The 19561-nt window shown below is 41.8% G+C and overlaps 1 protein-coding gene across 2 annotated transcripts; it reads left to right on the top strand.

Annotated features, from left to right (window-relative positions):
- Positions 1 to 1089: 1089 nt before the first annotated feature.
- hccsb (holocytochrome c synthase b) lies at positions 1090 to 7260 on the top strand. 2 transcript variants are annotated; one of them, XM_030397553.1, is made up of 8 exons: positions 1090 to 1212; positions 2447 to 2556; positions 2666 to 2713; positions 2963 to 3087; positions 3517 to 3665; positions 4072 to 4191; positions 4565 to 4651; positions 5078 to 7260. In XM_030397553.1, the coding sequence occupies exons 2-8, from the start codon at positions 2448 to 2450 to the stop codon at positions 5274 to 5276; spliced, it is 837 nt and encodes a 278-aa protein (XP_030253413.1). In that variant the 5' UTR covers positions 1090 to 1212; position 2447; the 3' UTR covers positions 5277 to 7260. The 2 variants fall into 2 exon arrangements, with proteins under 2 accessions (XP_030253413.1, XP_030253412.1); XM_030397552.1 differs by having other exon boundaries at positions 1100 to 1212; positions 2442 to 2556.
- Positions 7261 to 19561: the final 12301 nt, after the last annotated feature.

Below are 19561 nucleotides of genomic sequence, written 5' to 3'. Positions count from 1 at the left end.
GCATACAGAAACTTCAATTAGCTTAGAATGATGCCTTTAGAATATTGCTAAAGAGACCTAGATGGAATAGTGCAAATAAACTGCAGGAGTCACTATTGTTCAAGCTGCATTAAGAAATCTTATGTATACATTTATTTGACAATGAAGTCATCATGGTTTTATGGAAGATAAGCTTTAGCACTTCACGTGCAGGTCACAGTTGTGGAGACATTGGTACAGCTGTGTCTTTGTGAGACAATAATGTATCATTTTTAATCTATGATCTTTTATTTTGAATGTGAATGTCATTTATGGCTATGAACACAGAAATAAATGATATGTATGACAGAATGACCTGTACTGTTACAGTGGCAGTGCAGCTGAATGCATGGATCCATACGGCTGGATTTTCATTTTCAACTTCATTAAAGAGGTACTTGAGGAAATTATAATATTTAGGGGATTTACTACTAAACAATTTAAATAATGTTTCGATATGTTTTTATATTCATTATAAATGTATCATAATTTGATGATTATACCTTTCTTAAAGCATTTCTTCTTGATTCTTGTTTATCTATTTATAATAAATTGCTCAGTATGGGTGTAAGAATGACGATGGAGACCTTTTTGCAGTACACGGTTGTGTACTGTTGTATTTACTGTTGCACACTGAGCTGTACAATGTTCTGTAATGTACAATGCAACACGTAAAGATGGGGCTGTGTTTTGGCGCCATCTAGTGGCTAGTCACCGCAACTACACCGTGTGCTGTGTTTTGTAACAAAGGGCGTAATGAGTGTGATGAAGTTTATACAAATACTGTGTTGGTTCTTCAAAGTATCAAACGTTGATTTTCAATGTTTGCAAAACTAATAATTGTGGGTCTATCGGGGCTGGTGTTGTACTAAATAGCTAAATTACTTCCTTTTATTGTGTTCCAACATGTAGGCGATGTGAAAAGAAGCAGGCTAAATATGAGACACTGTGGTCTATAAACCTTACTGATAAACGAAAACAGATCAGTTTACATGGACGAGCAAAACTCTTCTATTCCTGTATGGTTTATGGTAACGTTATGACGTCATCGCAGCGTGATGACGTAAGGGTTACATACGGCATATGTAACCCACAGTTGCGCAACTGCTTCTGGGTAACGTAAGGTCTTGTCCTGCACGTTGACATTGGGATAGTAACCTGACAGCGGAATACTTCTCAGCTGACTTCAACCGGGTGAGTTGGTGCTTTCCTTCTGCGCTTAATATTTTCGCACCATACTTTAGACTATGCGAACTAAAGGAGGTCCGAATGTCTCATTAACGTGCCATCTTAAAAGGACGTAAAACCCAAAAGCAAAGAAGACAGAAAACACGTCGGCTAACGTTAGCATAGCTGCTAGGTAGCCTGGCTAACTGTAAATGAAAGTAGCTAGTGCCCTTGGCTACTTTGCCTGATCCAAGGTTGGTTTGTCGTTTTGTTTCATTGTCTTATTGCTATTCTATTTGATTCTCCGAATAAATCAGACATTTTGCGGGGGAGGTTAGAGCTCTGGAGCCAGGCTGTTAGCTTACGTTACAATGTTAGCCAAGTGTAGTCGAGCTTGAGCTTAACATTGTTACATTGAGTAACACTAACCATGAGTTGAATCGAGGATAACGTCTGGAAGGATGAAATGTCACCCCATGTAGCATTCAGGTGGCTTACATGAATAATTAATCACAGTTGCTTACTTAAAAAATAGAGCCAGCGTCTTGTTATCTGAAGGTTGCTGGTTCGATTCCCCTGGTCTGCATGTCGAAGTGTCCTTGGGCAAGATACTCAACCCCAAACTGCTCTTGGTGCTGGTCGGCACCTTGGATGGCAGCCACCGCCATCAGTGTAATTCATACCAACTATGTAACGTTATGAATTGCTGTCAGTCGCTTTGGGCAGAAGCGTCTGATAAATGCCTAAATCTTTCGACTTACCCATTTATCACAACGTTAGCTGTCATCGTTGTTACTAAATGTACTTACTGTGTTCATTAATGATGTACTGATGCCTGTCTGCGCCTGTGAAGACCTCTGAATTGCGTCGAGGTCATTGTAAGGTGTATAAACACACTCTTCTCGCCCTTCAACCGCTGAATTTACCTGAGGTGACTGGACTAAAGTCACCAAGCCAGTTGAAGTTAGCTGCCAGAGGTCTGACAGGTTCTGTACTTTAAATCACCTCCCTATCTGCTTTCTTTGATGGGGTTACAAGGGTCTGGGCCAAAGTGGTATTGCATTCAGAGCTGTTCACTATTTTCCTTGCCACTTAGTAAGTACTGAGTGTGACCGGCACCGAGCCCAGCTGTGAGTGCTGCTGTCTACTGTACATTCAGTTAATATGTTAAATATTTTTGACTACAAATAGTAATCCATACCAGTTCTTCTGACACGGAGTGTACCGACTGACTCATGAGTGTTTATTTTGCACAGGGCAGGATGGGAGCCTCCTTGTCCACACCTGATGCTCCTACAGTCAGGGCAGAGGCCATGATGGCCGTCCCTCCTCAGGGCTGCCCCATGCACCAAGAAGCACAGCCTGTCAAAGGTGCTGTCAGTTGTTATTATTATATAATTATATCATGCTATGTTATCATTTTTAATGAAGGTTTCCAAAATGAACATTCTAATTTGCTTGTCTGTATCTGCCTTTGCAGTGTCCCCACCCTCAGAGTGTCCCATGCATCAAGCTCAGCCTGTAAAAGGTACCAGTGATTTGTGATGACTTTACCACTATGGCAAATATCTTTTTTAGTATAACTGACAGATAAGTTGCATGTTATTTTGGTTTGTTGGTCTAAACACAATTGTCCTAAAGACTTCCTGGATTTCATTTGCCTCCATTGCTGATGTTCTTTGTTGATGTATGTTTAAAATCATTAAACGTTATTGGTAAATGCTGTCCAGGACTTTGTGCCCAATATGCCTCAATCTGGTGCTCTCGTTTCCTGTAGTGTCGCCTCCATCAGAGTGTCCGATGCATAAAGCAGAAGCAGGTCCAGCTCACCAGGACCGGGCCTATGAGTTTGTGCAGTGTCCTATGAAAGGTGCATCTAGTGACATCGACCCAGCAAACATGGTACATACACTGCTTTATTGTTGGACAGTAGGTGGTGGGTGGATGGGGAAGGCAGTGAGAGTACATATGTGCATAATGCAATGAAGAGAAATGTGTTTTACTCAGCTAAACAAGTTTTGGCTTTGATTTTTATCAAGATAAATGTTTTTACAACAGGTATATTTATTGATAATACTACAGTGTGATGCTCACAGGTGCACTGGATGGTTTTGTTTAACATTCTTAAATATGTTCTGTCTCAAAATTGTAATAATGTTGGTCAGATTGTATTCTTATTTGTTGACTTGGTTCATTACCTTCTAGGCAACTTGTGTGTTTTGTTTAAATCTTGTTTTCACATTGTCATAAAAATCACAAATGAAGTCTTGTTACATTTCTTAAAGATGAAAGTGTGTTGTTAAATTGTCTTTACTCCCTGCATGTGAACAGATGCCTCCTCCTAACCAGAAGCCAGCGCCAGACCAGCCCTTCGATCTGTCCACCTCCAGACAGGAGTCCACCATTCCCCGTCACAGCGCAGAGAAGAACTGGGTTTACCCGTCTGAGCAGATGTTCTGGAACGCCATGCTGCGGAAAGGGTCAGTCCCGAAACATGTGGCTTTGTTATGCCAGCCCATCAACAGACATGTGTGCACAAATGTTAGCCACTGACTTCATCTCTGGTGGGGGAAATCAGTCGCTCCAGGCTGCATGTTCCATGTCATATTCATATACTTGTAGTCCTATTATTGGGCATAAAGATGGGAAAACATATTAAAGATTGCTGTTGCCACACTTTCTTCTCGCATGCCATTCTTCACTTCATTTGTTCAGTTGTTAATTCTTATGTTCCTTGAACTGAAAATGATGGAGTCTATCTGCTTAGTGAATAAATGGTTTGTCTGAATATACCATGAGCTTAAAGATCACAGTGTCACATGTTGAGATGGAAGGTTCAAAGAGACTCTTAATTTGGTCTAACTGTCGGGTGTGTCTGTGCTGCAGGTGGCGCTGGCGCGAAGATGACCTTGCTGCTGAAGATATGACCAACATCATTAAAATCCACAACAAGAATAATGAGCAGGCTTGGCAGGAGATCCTGAAATGGGAGGCCATGCATGCAGGGTGAGTTCAGAAGCTGTCTCACCTTCTAACCATCCTGAGACAAATGTACAATTGTTATTTTGTTTACTGACAGTTGGATATTCTTTTTGTGTTTGACATACATACTTGTTCATTGAGTAGGCTGTATGCAGTACATACTGATTGAGCAAGTAGTTGGCAGTATGTGATTTCAGACACGTCACATATCACGAGGTTAAGGCAGCACTTTTCACAGATTCTGTGAGCACACAGCATCTGTTGGAACTAAAAGTGTGCCACAACAAGTCATTGCAATATGCGTTCAGCTGGAGCAGCCAATTACAATGACTTTGCAGCAAACCTGCTGTCTGAATGCACTTTTTGTTTGAGTATTCTATCTGTTTTTCTCTTGCAGGGAATGTCCATGTGGGCCGACCTTGAAGAGATTTGGTGGTAAAGCCAAAGAGTTCTCGCCCAGGGCTCGCTTTCGCCACTGGATGGGGTGAGCTCCTTTACCCTCAATATGCATGAGTTTGAGTTCATAACTGAGGTGTTCACATCTATGAGTTGTGTTTTATTTGTTCAGATAACAAGATTTAACTTGAGGCTATTTGCCAGCAGTGTAATTGTTATGTGGCATGAATAAGTCTGGGGAAAAAGATCTCAGCCCCGTCATGTCTCCAGTGCTCCAGTAAGGATCCTAAGAACTACAGCTGTTTAAAGTAACAGTAGTCTTACAATCAGCTAATGCTTCCATGCCTCCATGAACCAGCCTGACCAGGAGGACCCATGATGTCATGTCTCCTATTAGATCCATTTGAGCATCACAGTATAGTCAGTTCTTTCTTGCTATGATGCTGCTTCAACAGCCTCCCATATCTTATCTCAATGAATTCATTTCCCATATGCCCCTCCCTCTCTCCATTAGCTACGAGCTGCCGTTTGACCGCCATGACTGGATCGTTGACCGCTGTGGAACGGAGGTGCGCTATGTCATAGACTACTATGACGGTGAAATCGACAAAAACACCTACCAGTTCTCCATCCTGGATGTACGCCCCGCCTTTGACTCTTTAGGCGCTGTCTGGGACCGCATGAAGGTGGCCTGGTGGCGCTGGACCTCCTAAAGGAGTCTGACACATGAACACACATATAGGTCACAGTGTGAATTCAAAACCACACATACCAGGACTGTGAAACTTTTGCTCCTCATTTCAGCTCTGTACAAGACATGCAGTGCTGTGCAAAGAAACCATAAACAAGATTAATGTAGAAAGAAAAGTTGACTCATATAATGTTAGTGTTAGCAGAACCTCACTCTGTTAGGCTGTATGAAGCTTCATCTGCTAATCATATTGATTTCAATGAAAAATGTAATTTTGGTTTGTATTGCAATTCGCAGGTTTTTTTTTTGAAGCAGCATGTGCATCTAAGTCAGTGGAAGTGTTTGTCAGCCAGGTCACATGTCTTGTCCCGCCCTCACTCTGCTCTCTCTGCTGATAAAACTATAAGGAACACTCCATTCATTTTCTGAAGTTCATCATGGCAAAAACTACCTGAAAGAACACCCAGAAAAACTATAAATATCAGTTTGAACATCTTCAGGGTAATTACACTGAAGGTGATGATGTTAAAATTCAAGGTCTAGGCAGGGATGGTCAGATGGTAGACGCTATTCTGTTGCATTATGGAAAATGTAGGATCCAACTAACAACTTCTGGTCTTGTCTCATATGAGGGACTAAATGTCAGGATGCGTCATTATCAGCTGCCTCCACTGAATGTTCTGTTTTTATGTCTACTGATTTTAAAATCATGATTTAATGGTTCTTTAATCTGCTGAAACTTCATGATTTTTGTTTCTGTAGATTATTGTTGCTTCTGAAGCAAACATTTCCCACCAGAAAGAAGTGCTGTGAGCACATTTAGCATGTTTTATGTTCATTTGGAGTGAACATTTCTGGAGTCTCTAAGAATTAAATTGTTGGTGATTTAAGATCACATTTGGCATGTTGCCTTTATTGGATAGTTGACAAAGGGACAGGAAATGCAGGTGTAGAGAGGGGGGCAGTATGATGGAATCGTACAGGTGACATAAGCATCTTGGTGACGAGGACACCTCAGTTTGAATCATTTCCAGGTGAGTTGTTTGGCCATGTTTCCCTCTTGATGTAACTGCTGTGTTGATATCCTTTGGAAGAGCCAGGCAACTGTGGCATTCGTTCCAGTTGGGAACCAACTTTTCAGATTCCGAACAGTTATTTCTAGTTGAGAGGCTCAGAACGGTTTAACGTGAGGTGTGGGAACTGATCCTCACAGTCCAGAGGTTTCTCTTCATCATCTTCACTCTTCACACACTGTTTTAGACAGTAACGTGACCTGCTGACTGATTCCCTTGGTACTGTGTAGCCTATGGTATGTTTTACCAGGAAAATCTGTATGGGTGCGATTTGATTTGACAGATTACCATGGCGACTGTGTAGCGTGGTATGGGAATGTTAGGGAATGTTAGTCTAGTTTGGATAGACCTTCAGGATATATTGTTCTATTTTTTTAAAAGGATAAGGCTGGCTTTGAGCCATACTGTTAACCCTGTCATCTCCACCTTTTCCCTTTCCCCTTCTTGTTGTGTAAAGTTTTCCCTGATTTGTTGAGTTGGACATCAGGTGTAGATGATAGTAGGTTGTTTGGAGGTAAACCTTAAAGGCAACTGACCAGTTAACATTTTGCATCTCTGTTCATGCAGCACACTTCATATTCTGTCATACTTTACTATTCCATCATACCAATGGATACAAGCTCTAAAGCAACTCAGTTCATCTGAATTTCTGTCCATCAGCTATATTGGATGTGTTTGGGTTTAAACGTACATTTGCTCTTGCATTGTTCATCTGCAGCTTCTTCACAACTGTAATTTCTGTGTTACAACTATGCTATATAATTTCTTTTGCCCTGACATTCTGATTTTATTTATTGTTGGATGAATGTGTGCAGAATCTTGATGCTTTTGTTCCCAGAAACCAGATGCTTGTGTTCCTGATTCTGAAGATGATTTCACTTTCTCTGATGGTCAATAAAACTATCAATAAAGCTGACCTTTTCTGCCTATGAATGATATTAGCCTTTCTCTAAATGGCCCAAAACTGGCTGTGGGGATTTGCTCCACAAGAGCATTATTGTGATCTAATAGTGATGTTGGGCAGTTTGAACGGCTCACAGTCAGTGTTCCTCTTCATCCCAAAGGTGTTGTACTGGTCAGGGCTTCGTGCAGGCTGCTGTACTTCTTCCTCAGCAAATAAAGTGGCACACAAATTTCCCTGTTTGTGGGACATTAAAGGAATACTGATGCTGAAGTAACCTAACCAAACCCTGCTTTTTAAAGTTCCTTTGATCCAGTGGTTCTCAAATGGTGGGGCGTCAGGTGAGAGGCAGGGCAGGACGCAAAGGTCTATTTCCACTGGATACCTGTCCGCTGCATTACGTCTCCGTCCCGCCAGCGGAGCTGATAGGTTTCACTTTCACTTTAGTCTATGTGTTAACTACCACCAGATCTGCTGCGCTGCGTGTCTGCTCCGTCCAGCTCCGGCAGTCCGGAGCCCTCCGGAACAGATACGCAGGACTTCTATATATCTGGCGGATGCTGGAGCACGACGCAGCAATTCAGCTGAATTTTGCACCGAGCAGACAGGAAGTCAAGTGCTGAAATAACAATATAACATCCGGTTACTTTTCAAAGTATAACACTCCGTGTTGACACCAGCACACAAATCTCCAAAAAGAGACAAACACAAGCTCTTCTGCTGATCCTTCGGTCGGGAAATATGGAGCAGGAAATATGACGATGCCTACATAGCTCTTGGGTTTACCATGAGCACGGTCGGAAATGAGGAAAGACCTGTTTGTGTTTTATGCCTAAAAACTCTGGCAGCACAGCATGAAACCATTTAGATAATCAGGTGATTGTATGCAGAATGCTGCAACTCATACAGTGGTTAATACAGATAAATAAATAACGATTATAAGGTTCTCAATAGTATTTCAGGTGGGGGGGGGCGTGAACAAATTTCTGTCCTCTAGGGGGGGCATGACAAAAAATAATTGAGAACCACTGCTTTGATCAAACCAGACTTCTGGCACCATCTGCTGGAAATGATCACTAAAAATGTTCACTAAAACTCCGAGCAGATAATGGCTGTAACTCGTCACTGGTTTATTTTATTTCTTTCAAATAGGACCTGAGACATATGCACTCCTATCCATTCCCATTGAAGAAAAGCAGTTGTGTGCTGTATTCAAAGCTGAACACAAGAGGGAGATGTTTGACTAGAATTAGATTTGTGTGGTGGAACAGCACAATAGAAAACACATTACATGAACAATATAAAACAATGAATTCCTTGCTGCTTTTGATTCTGTCCTGTCTGATGGCTCATATTCGGGTGCTCACTAGTCCTTATGAGTGCTTGGTCTCCACTAGTTTGGTCTTTGTGTTAAAATCTTTACCACAGCAGTCAGCAGTTCAGTTCAAACACAGGTCAGTTTTTCTACTATGTTCATTGGGGGCCTAGATTTAATGGATGTGGTATAAATGCAGGGACGTACGTTCTGAGCTGTCTTGTGTTTTACTGCTGTGGTTGCTGTTGATGCCTTAAAATACATGTGATCAGAATGTCTTGTTTAAAGTTCTATCCACTTTATAATGTATTCACCGAAGACGATTAGAACCACATGTGAGACATTTATATAAGTTCTGACTTTAAACTGAAGAGAATAAAGAAAATTGCAAGTAGAAGTAGTGTTTATAGGGAGCCAACATGCAGATGGTTTCATTAGTCTATATTAAATTCAAATACACACATATGCAATCAACATTTACCTCATAATGATATGTTAAAACAAAAAACTTGGCCATCGTCTTTTTAAACTCAAAGTTCTGAGAATAAAAACAGAATTCAAATACATTTCTCGTGGATCTAATCCTCTCCTGTATTTGTTTGCAATAGTCATCTTAGGTAAGGTAGTTCGACTTAATTTCAGCACAGCACACTGGTAAAAAGCACTTAACATACTGTAGGTGCAAAACAAGGCATAGTAGACTCAATGTGCAAGCCCCTCATTACATGGGCTCAGTATGTTTTCTTTACACTCGCACAGTTTCTGTGCTGATTAAACAAACGAGAGAGGCAGACTGTTCACAGCACCTGCTATGTTACTGCAACTTGGCCAGTTCAATTCCTGTCAAGCCCTGCATTCCAATATTATACACCAAAAATACCAGGATGTCCTTCTACACCCGGTCCCTTTTTCCCAGTATGGAAGGCCGCATGCTTTTCCGGCTATTCTGACTCAAGATCCTCTGCGCAACGGAAGATACGTCACATACATCACGGTGTGTCACGCTAATCTAAACAAGGCCAAGAGAGCACACGCGTAACACCCCCCACCCACCCAGTGAGCAGTTATCCGTGAGCTTTAAAGGTGCTGGTAGACAGTATGTGTTTTCTATAATGTATTAGTCTAAGCTCCTTTCACACAGAGAAGCCGCATTATTACCCTAGCGGTGGTTCGTCAATTCTCAGCTGTTAGTCATTAACACAGAGCCAAGCAGCGCCGGCGTGAAGACGAACTGCTGTGTAATTCACACAGAAAGCCGGTCCTGCAGCTCCTAAAGAGACATGACAGTACACGTCATGATGATGACATCTGTGTTTTCAAAGTGTTTCCCAGGTGTCCTCCTGTCAATCTAAACCTGCTGACAGTTTATAATCATATGGATGCTGTTATAGTGTGTAGTGATTGAGATCCTGACCCACCAAACATCCTGGAAAGTGTTAAAGTTACGTCTTAACCCTCCTGATGTCTTCGGGTCAAAAATGACCCAAAACTGTGTTTAACAGCAGAGACAACGTCTTAAATGTTGTTTAAATTTGATGACTTTTCCTAAAATGACACCAACATTAGAAAAAGGGAAATAATGCCTTTATGCATATTTCCATGGAAGCTGTACACCACTTGGGTACAAAGATTGTCGGAAGTTAAAATCACAGTCATAGATTCAGTTACAGTCTACAAAACACACACACACACAGCGCTGATTGATCTCAGACAGGACTAAAACTTTCTTGTGCAGGTGTACCGTCACTTTTCCACGACCCCATACACAACTTTCAAAGTTCAAACTGTTTCAGACACAACCATCAAGGCCCTGTTCACTAACACTTCTACATTCAGAGTGTAAATGTGCTGCAGATGACAGAATCCTCAGCTCTCTCTGTGCTGCAGAACACAGGTCTGGGATCAGTGGGTGAAGCGGCTGCTTGTTCTCCTTTAGTGGTCGTGGTCCCCCTCTCAGATCGCCTTGTTGGTTTATGTTGTTCACATTTGACTATTACTGGAAGCGCCTTCAGTAAATTGCATTTAAAACTACTTTCTGTGCATTTGTGATACTTTCTTGGACTATAGAAGTACTATCTCTTGATAAAAAAAATATATATATATATATTGTTTACCACCTTTGCAGTACCTTAAGAAATAATAACAATATAATAATAATAATAATCTCTCTATAAAAGCAAGGAATCTCTGTCTGTCTGTCTGTGTGTCTGTGTGTCTATCTCTGCGGATCAGGATCACACTGACCTGAGACTTTCAACATGGCTGCTGCGTGGTTCAAGGGTGTGCAATGTTGCATTTGTTTGGACTGCAATGACACCGTGAATAAATTATTTTCATAAATGCTTTACAAATTCATTTTGAGTCATACACGCTACAGTGCTGTGTGCTAAGGTGTCTGCTGATGTTGCATAACTTTTGGTGTGACATGTGGAGCATGTTAAGACGCTTAAAACACAGTGTAAAGTTCTGACCCCATGCTGTTAGCTGTCAATGCTACGTCTCCGTTCACGGAGCTCTGTAATGGTTTGACCAAATGTGTTTGCGTCTTCTGTACTGGCAAGTCAAGGGTAGCTTTAGCAATGAAGCTGCATGTTTAAATCGACCGAAGTTCTCCTTTAAGAAACAAGCAGATTTATACCTGCAGCGGCGCAAGCTGGACCGGGATTTTGCCGGCGGTTTGGTCCCGTTCTGTTCGGTGCATCTAAACTGACTGTTGTGTATTAATGAGACTAAAAGAGTCCGGATCGAGTCTGTTCCGGTCTGAGGAGATCCGGAGACGCGCGGACAACAAAGTGGAATCGGAATCTGTGGATGTTCTTATGTAGCTAGCTGCTAGCTGCTAGCCCACCGACAACGGGCCACCTCCTGAGTTGACGGACCGGACGCACCGGCACGTCCAAAACTGGACTTAGGGTAAATAATGTCCGCCACGCTTTTTCACAACATTGCCATCACGTTTGCTTTGTGTCTGGTGCAGTAAGAAACGGTAAAAACAGACTTTTGTCACGAAAGTGTCCAAGCAGCAAGTTTGGTTGTTGAGGAACAGGAAGTTGTGGGAGGGACATAGGCAGATGAATGACAGGCAACGACGGTCGGTGTATAGACAGCGATATTGATAGTTGAGAGATTTGTGACATTTAGCGTGTTTGGAGTGAATAGTTTTTAGTGTTGTGACGTTCACGAACAAACCGATTCTATTGAACGGCTCGTTAACATGAACGATGGGATCCGAGTCGCAGCTGGGAACCGTTCTTTTTTTTTTTTTTTTTTTTTTTTCTTTTTTTAATATCACTGTGTGCTCCTCCTTTGCTCCTCCCCTGAGTGGGACAGAGAAGTTACATGGGGAGGAGCGCAGTCCAGCTGGACGGTGCTTATTAGATATGCAAATGTAGCATGACGCCACCTGAGTTGTGCACGCTGCCTTTGCGTAAAAAAACAGAAAAAACAAACACGTGACTGCCCCTGCCGGAGAGCAGAGCAGCTGCAGCTGTCTTAATTAGGAGGAGGACAGTTTTGCTCCAAATCTCACCCCATCATACCTCCCAGTGATTATTTCCAAGATAAAATGAGTTACCACCAGGCTGGCCTCTTAAAATTAAAAAAATTTAAAAATCAGTCAAATGAGCCAGTTTTTTGAACAGCTCTTTGAAAGGAACGGCTCACCAAGATCCGGCTCCCCTCAAAGAGCCATAAATCCCAAATCCCTAAATAGTTAGGCTACATATAAATTGTTGTTTGCTAAATATGTGCATACATTTTAAAATTTACGAAGTTATATTTGCATTATAAGTAATAAAAAATGGTTTGTTAAACATATTTTTGGTTTTCACAGTAAAAAAATCTAACTTTTTCTACTCAGAATTTATGTTTTTTTTTGTGATTTTAGGTCCATTGTGTTAATACAGTATGTCAAAATAAAAAAATAACTGTACAGTCACACATGTGAGGTTGTGCTGAAAATAATGACACCAAGTAAATAGCTTTTTAAGGGTGAAATATAATGGCAAAATCAAAAATAGTCAAAAACAGCCAATTATACCCTGGAATATCGGATTTCACAACAAACCTAAATATCCCTGATGTCCCACCTTCAAACACAGCCTCATTTGGCCATCCATGAAAAAGCTGCTTAACCTTCCACTTCCACCACTACGGGCACTGCACTAGTAATAATAAATTTTTTTTATTCATTTAAAATGAAATGAAATTGCTTGATTTTAGATCTTCAGTGAGGGTGGGACATTTTTGACCCAGAGGAAAAGGGGCGTATACAGAATGTGAAGACAACAGGAGGGTTAAATTATATAATTACATAATCACCATCAGTAAACTGGACGCTGTCTGATTCTCACTCGCGGGGAGGGAGGCTGTTATCAGACTGTAAGATCGACACGCCCTCAATACTGGCAGCCGGCTTGTCCATTCACACTGGTTCAGTTTGCCAATACTGCGCCTCTGATACTACCTCCTGAGGCGAGAAATTTCACCTCGCCACCTCTGAGACATTCACACAGAGGCGGAGGCGGAGAATTGGCGCAGGATCCCTGCATCCAAACGGCAGTGTGAATGGGGCCACTGTCTTTAATTGTTAACTATTCACTGGAGTGCCTGGATTTTATCTTGTCTCTTTGCACCCATGGATAAAAGGAAAATAGCTTCCTCTTTTAAATTACTTCTGACTCTTTACTTTGTCTAAACCCACCTCCTTTATATTTACTTAAGCTAGTTATCTTCTCTCTGTCCTCAGACGCCTTGAGACAACCTCGAAAAATATATGAAATAAGCACCAACTGAATGCTCCCAGTCCAAAGTGCACATACGGCTGCGTTGAATTTATGATCAGCTGTGGGTTATTCATGTAGGTGGATAGAGCAACAGAGGAGAGCACAGTGAGGGCTGCACACACAACATGTCTTGTGGCTGTGCATTGCATTCTGGTCTATTAAGGCACCTGTCAGTGGAGAAACAGGTCTGCGTGCTTTCTGACTGATGGATTCCTGCCTGAATGATTGTTGAATGTCAGTGCAGCATACAAACATCTGTCTTCAAATTTAAAAGGGGGCTGAAACCTGACATTTACTGTCCATGTTGAAGACAACATGATGTCTCAACATGAAGTCTTATTGGCTGTAATTGGTCAGTCATCCGTTGAAATGAGAACAAAATGGATCCAGGATGCATCACACATCGCCAGTTGCTCTTTTGTGTGGACTTCTCCTTTAAATACACGTCTGTGTGGGTTGACCACAGAGCCATGCGTATGCTGCCTGAAATAATGTGTGCATGTTGATTTCCCATGTGTTCCAGAGAGGCCAGATAGCTGCGCAACACGCAGCAGATGTCCAAACAGCCCCTGGCATTCTGTGTGAAAGTCAGATATTTTATCATATCTGCTCTCTGCAGTCCCCATTTCCATACCAAAGAAGGGACTTTCAAGCAGTCTGTCTGCCACCGGCCACCCACTAGCCCACCATTACCCAACTCTGTCCACATGTCCGCTCACTATCAGTGTCAGGAATCATCTTGTTAGAGAGGGAGCCTGCTCTGTTGGCTGTTTTACATCCACAGGGATTTTTTTTGCTGCCTTATCTGCTAATCAGTGTGAACATGCAATCATTCAGATGTACACGTGTGTGTGTTCTCAAATGTTTCTGCTCGAGCTATTATTTCAGCTCTGTATTAATGATAAGTGGCCTACATTTGCTTTCAGGTTAATCGCCAGTAAAGTATACCATGAAGGTGGCAAGATACTGGAGTCAAAACTGTGGCTTAATTGCAAGTAGAAAAAGAGAAATCAGGAGGGGAACCTAGAGTAATGCTCTAACACCAACCGTGATTTGTGAAACATAAAGATGTTATAAATCACTTTTATGAAGTATTGTAATTAATACTGAGAACACAAATGCTGAATTGTATACAAACTGTATTTATATAATGCTTTTCTAGTCTTAGCAACCACTCAATGCACTTTACAATACTAGTCAGCATTCACCCATGCACACACATTCATACACTGGTGGAAGAGGTTACCATGCAAGGCGCCACCTGCTCAACACCAATTGAAGAGCCACCGGGAGCAATTTGGGGTTCAGTATCTGGCCACTTCAACTCTCTGATTGGTGGAAAACCAGTCTACCACTGGTAGCCACAGCCACCTCAATGTCATTTCAGGATTATTATTTTAAACTTGACCTTTGGAGTCAGGAAACAATCTTGGGACTCTGTGTGTGAGCTGTCTCAGTATCTCGCAGTCGTCCGATGAGTCTAGAATTTAGAGAGATAATTCACCATGCAAACCAATCTCTGTACGGCTTTCACATCCGTTGGTCTTGACATGTCTCTCACTGCTTGAACTTTACCAGGGTCGATTTTCAGTCCATCAGCTGTCAGCAGGTGTCTGATGTATGGCACTTCCTGTCTTCTCAGTCTGTAGTTGTCCACATTAAAATTAATGTACTTTTCTTTGCATCTGTTTAGCAACTGTCTCACTTTCTCATCATGGTCTTTGTTGGCCATCTCTTAGGTTTCCCTCTCTCCTGTGGTCAGTATATCATCGGCTATGATGTTTATTATGGCTTTGACTTTTGGCCAAAAATCATATTAAAAGTTTGTTTGTTTATTAAAGGGATAGTTCGGGTTTTTTGAAGTGGGGTCATATAAAGTACATATCTATAGTCGATCTGTTTCCTACCGTAATCACCGATCAGCGCAGCCTCAGTTTGGAGAAGTAGAGAGCTGCTCCAGCCCAGACGCTCAGCTTTGTACTGCAGTGAACGGGTCCAGAGAAAAAGCAAAATTAACCACCTAAAACAAGACTCACCTGAAAAAAAATCTATAACAGTTCAAGTGTACGTTGTATAGAGAAAATTCACACCGCTTAACATCGCTGTCAGACCGGCCTTTCTTTTGGCACTACATTTTCTAGTTCTAGTTCTAGGTGTTACGGTCTGTTAAGTTTTGTTTTTATCGAAAGTAAACCTCTCGTCCAGCAGCTGGGCCTCGCTCTGTATTTTGCCCCTTGCAGATAATCTGTTGCCCAGTTGCGCTAATGCGTAGGGATGCGGAGGTTCTATGGTTGAGAAAATGTAGTGCCAAAAGAAAGGCCGGTCTGACAGCGATGTAAAGTGGTGTGAATTTTCTCTATACAACGTACACTTGAACTGTAAATTGGAGTGTAGATTTCAAACTCCTCAGGCATAGTTGTTGTAGGCGTTGGGGCGGCCATTGTTCTGGTATACAAAATTGGCGAAAACCAGGACGCTAACGTCACCTACAGTAGCCCAGATGACCAATAATAGCTTTGCTAATGAGCTCGCGATTCACAACTTCACCAGGCAGGAAAAAGCCTCGGAATCTGAATTGAAAACAACTTTTACAAGCAACCACGTTTACAAAAAATAATGCCCATAACAGGTTCGAATATTAAGGGCTGCCTAGCATTCGTTCGAATATCTTTATTTATGTAATTATTCGAATTATATTAAGTTATATTAAGTTCGGAGTCAAAGCCCTAATGTTTATGCCCCACTGCCCCTCCAGCACTTGTGTCAACTTTGGCTGGAAAATCTCAAGAGCTGGGCTGATTCCCATGTCAGACTGTAAACACCTTTGCTCTATAGAGGTCTGGGAGGATGTCATCGATGGAGTGAAGGGGGAAATGGGTGCATATATATCTGTGGCTCCTCATTAGGTTTCTGCACAGTGACCAAGCTACTGATCCACTTCGTGCTTTTTCTCCACAGGTATGATGATGACTCTCGTTTGAAGATCCTTTATTACTTTCCCTGAAGTCATCATGACAACTGGGACTCATTTCACTGGCTCCACCCTCTCGTCAATCTCGATCTTGTACTCTCCTTCCAGACAGCCATCACCTATAAACACATCCCCATACTCCTTTATTTGTTTCATGGTTAATTCAAACTGTGATTGTTCCTCTGCAGTTACTATGCTGTCAACAGCTAGTAGGTCTCATATTGTACTATAGTTTCTGGTTGGAAACAAGCAACACATAACAATATTATTGTTACAGTCTTGGATTCAATTTTGACTGAATTGAAATGTACTGCTTGAAACTCAAGCTTCAGTCTCTCAGCCTTCAGCTGACATCTGTGGGTGAAAGCTCTGATAAACCTACTCTACAAAACACATCTACCAGCACTGACACAGCACTTTGGAAACAGGTCTGGCAATACAAGACTAGACCTTATACTGTATTTCTGCAGTACACAGGGCCTTTAAAAATATGTTTGACGATCAGTTAATGACGTGACTTCACATGAACCACAGTGCTGTATCTATAGGACAATGTTGATTTTAACACATCTTCCTACCTAAACATTGAATAGGTTGATTGACAGTGACTTTGACGATGACATAGGCCTACATCACCGTTCCCAAAACAAGATGACTGCTGCAGCACACCAGCAAAAGGCGTGTCAGGCCTTTGTCCGATGCTCGCAGTTTGGTAAGCAAAAAAGGAGAGATTCAGGTACAGAAACAGACCTTCTGGAGAAATAAACACTCAGAGTTACACTGGTTTCCACTCTGATCAGAAGCTGTTTACAGACAAGGAGAGGAGAGCTCGGAAATTACTGTGTGTATAGTTGTTGGTCAATAACGTTACACAACGTCACCTTTTGGCTAGTACACAGGAGAGTAACCTGGCTGTTTGGGGCAGATAAACTACATGAGTGACACAAATGATTCTGCAGTTAAACTTGCTTCACTGGTGGTGAGCATGCATTAAACAAACCACCGCTGCTGATGATAATCTATATGACCTGATTCAGGCACAGAAATTAACAGATGAGGTAATGTTTTAAAGTTTTATTCACCTTAAAAGTTTTCCAGTACATTTTGACTAATCTAAATGCACTGTTAGCTTGAGTAAACTTTGTGTTACATATATATATCTTACATTATGTTCATGAAGCAACTTAACAGCTAAATAGGTAAAAATAACTGACAGTTGAGTATTGGTTTCACACTGGACACGAACAGAGGTCTCCTAGGTTAAGCCATATGTTTGTTTGACCCTACCATCCACTTCATGCTACTCCCCACTTTATCATTTTATATACCACCTCACCTGACTTCCTCCTTTGCTGCAGTAATAATTGCTAAGGTCATTAGAGGTTGCTGCCTTACACAAAAACATACATATGAATTATAATAAGCTGCTTTCACATTGAACCTGTATGGGTTTTATGCCACCAACAGAAGGAAAGTCTGAGAGGCTTTATTTCTGGCACAGTGTGTTTGAAACCATGGATACAGCTCTTTTTCATTCACTTCTTCATTTATTTTTAATTAACTTACAAAACTATTTGGTTCTGCTGTTGGCATTATCAGTGAACATATTTCCTTCACTCTGTAATGACTCCCTTGAGTTGTTTGTTTTTGATTTAGATTTTTCTAGTACATTTGTCCATATATTTGTGTCTATGACGTGCATGTAGCGCAAAGGATCGAAACAGTAAACTCTGTAGGACTCATGTTAACTTTGCTTCTCATGGTCTGAGAAGGTTGCTTCGTTTGTAATCTGTTGATGTTTCAAAAACACATGATTTCAACCCAAGCCACAATGTCCCTTAAAGGGATAGTTCAACATTCTTGAAAATTGGCCCATTGCCATGATCCCTCTAGTCATAGCAATAGGTTCGTTACCTTTAATTGTCGGTCCATGCTGCTTTTAGATCGGCGGAGCCGAGTACCGAGCGGCGCAGCTACACTACGGAGGCTAATGGAATTTCTTGGTTTCCCTCATCAAACTCAGCAAATGCACAACCAAAAAACTCCAAAAACGCTGTGGTGGACAAGTTGTGACTTGCACATTCACCACGCTGTGAGATAATAACAGAACGTTACGAGACGTGAAGAAAATACTCGGAACTACTTTCTTCAGTAAACCACTGGTCGGAGTGACACAGTGGTTTACTGAACATGCAACAACATAATACTGTTTGTGATATGCATAAAGATAAATTACTTACTCCACGGACAACTGCCCATTTGCTTCCAGTTGATTTTTGGTAGATGGAAAAATGTTTTAACCACTGCAGGATTGGACAAGGTAGCGAAATCCTCCATGGTTGTGACACATGTTGTGCTTGCGCTATCTTCACCACCAGAGGCAGATAGGTCAAGCCTTTCCAATGATGGTAGCACGAGATGCCAATCGCAACAGCACAGACACTCGATTTCTGTAGGCATAGGTTCGCATGCCCCACAACTACACCACCAGTTCATGCCGGCTCTGAGTCTCTCCTCAGCTCCTGGCTGTTCAGCAGCCTCAGCCTCTCTTCTCGCTCTCTCTTCTTCCAAAACCTGCAGCTCTTCTTCTGTGTGTTCTGGCTCGAATAAATACGGGTGTGGGTCTTGGTTGATTAAAAAGTCGTCCTCATTGTCCATCACAAAGTCTGCCATGATCACACTTCGCTTCTTCACAAGTGTTGTTGACGGAAGTATCTGCAGTAAACGTGCGCTTTTGAAATCACTCCGCCGAGCAGCCGTGTCTGGAGTGTAAAGTCCGACTTTACCTCTAAAACAACTCCGTCTCGTAAGGTTCCGTTATTATCTCATAGCGTGGTGAATGTGCAGGTCACAACTTGTCCACCACAGCGTTTTGGAGTTTTTTGGTTGTGTATTTTCTGAGTTTGATGAGGGAAACCAAGAAATTCCATTAGCCTCCGTAGTGTAGCTGCGCCGCTTGGTACTCGGCTCCGCCGATCTAAAAGCAGCATGGACCGACAATTAAAGGTAACGAACCTACTGCTATGACTAGAGGGATCATGGCAATGGGCCAATTTTCAAAAGTGTTGAACTATCCCTTTAATATAACTAAGTGGTTATTGTTTCTAAACCTATCAGCATCTCCCAAGTCCATGCCAATGTATACTATAACTATCCCTCTTAATACTTTGATTCTTGACATGATCTAAACAATATCCCATTCTGATCACAAGCTCCTGGCTTACACAAATGCGTTAGAGGAAAATTCGTGTGTCTTATTATCG

Source organism: Sparus aurata, chromosome 19 (genome assembly GCF_900880675.1).
Source record: "Sparus aurata chromosome 19, fSpaAur1.1, whole genome shotgun sequence".
Classification (NCBI taxonomy): domain Eukaryota; kingdom Metazoa; phylum Chordata; class Actinopteri; order Spariformes; family Sparidae; genus Sparus; species Sparus aurata.
This window is presented reverse-complemented; position numbering and strand designations above follow the sequence as displayed.

Coding starts and splice junctions, on each gene's coding strand:
- hccsb (XM_030397553.1), top strand. CDS start 2,448: ATGGGAGCCTCCTTGTCCACACCTGATGCTCCTACAGTCAGGGCAGAG. Junction 4,192..4,564: donor TGGGAGGCCATGCATGCAGG/GTGAGTTCAGAA, acceptor TTTCTCTTGCAG/GGAATGTCCATGTGGGCCGA. Junction 4,652..5,077: donor CGCTTTCGCCACTGGATGGG/GTGAGCTCCTTT, acceptor TCTCTCCATTAG/CTACGAGCTGCCGTTTGACC.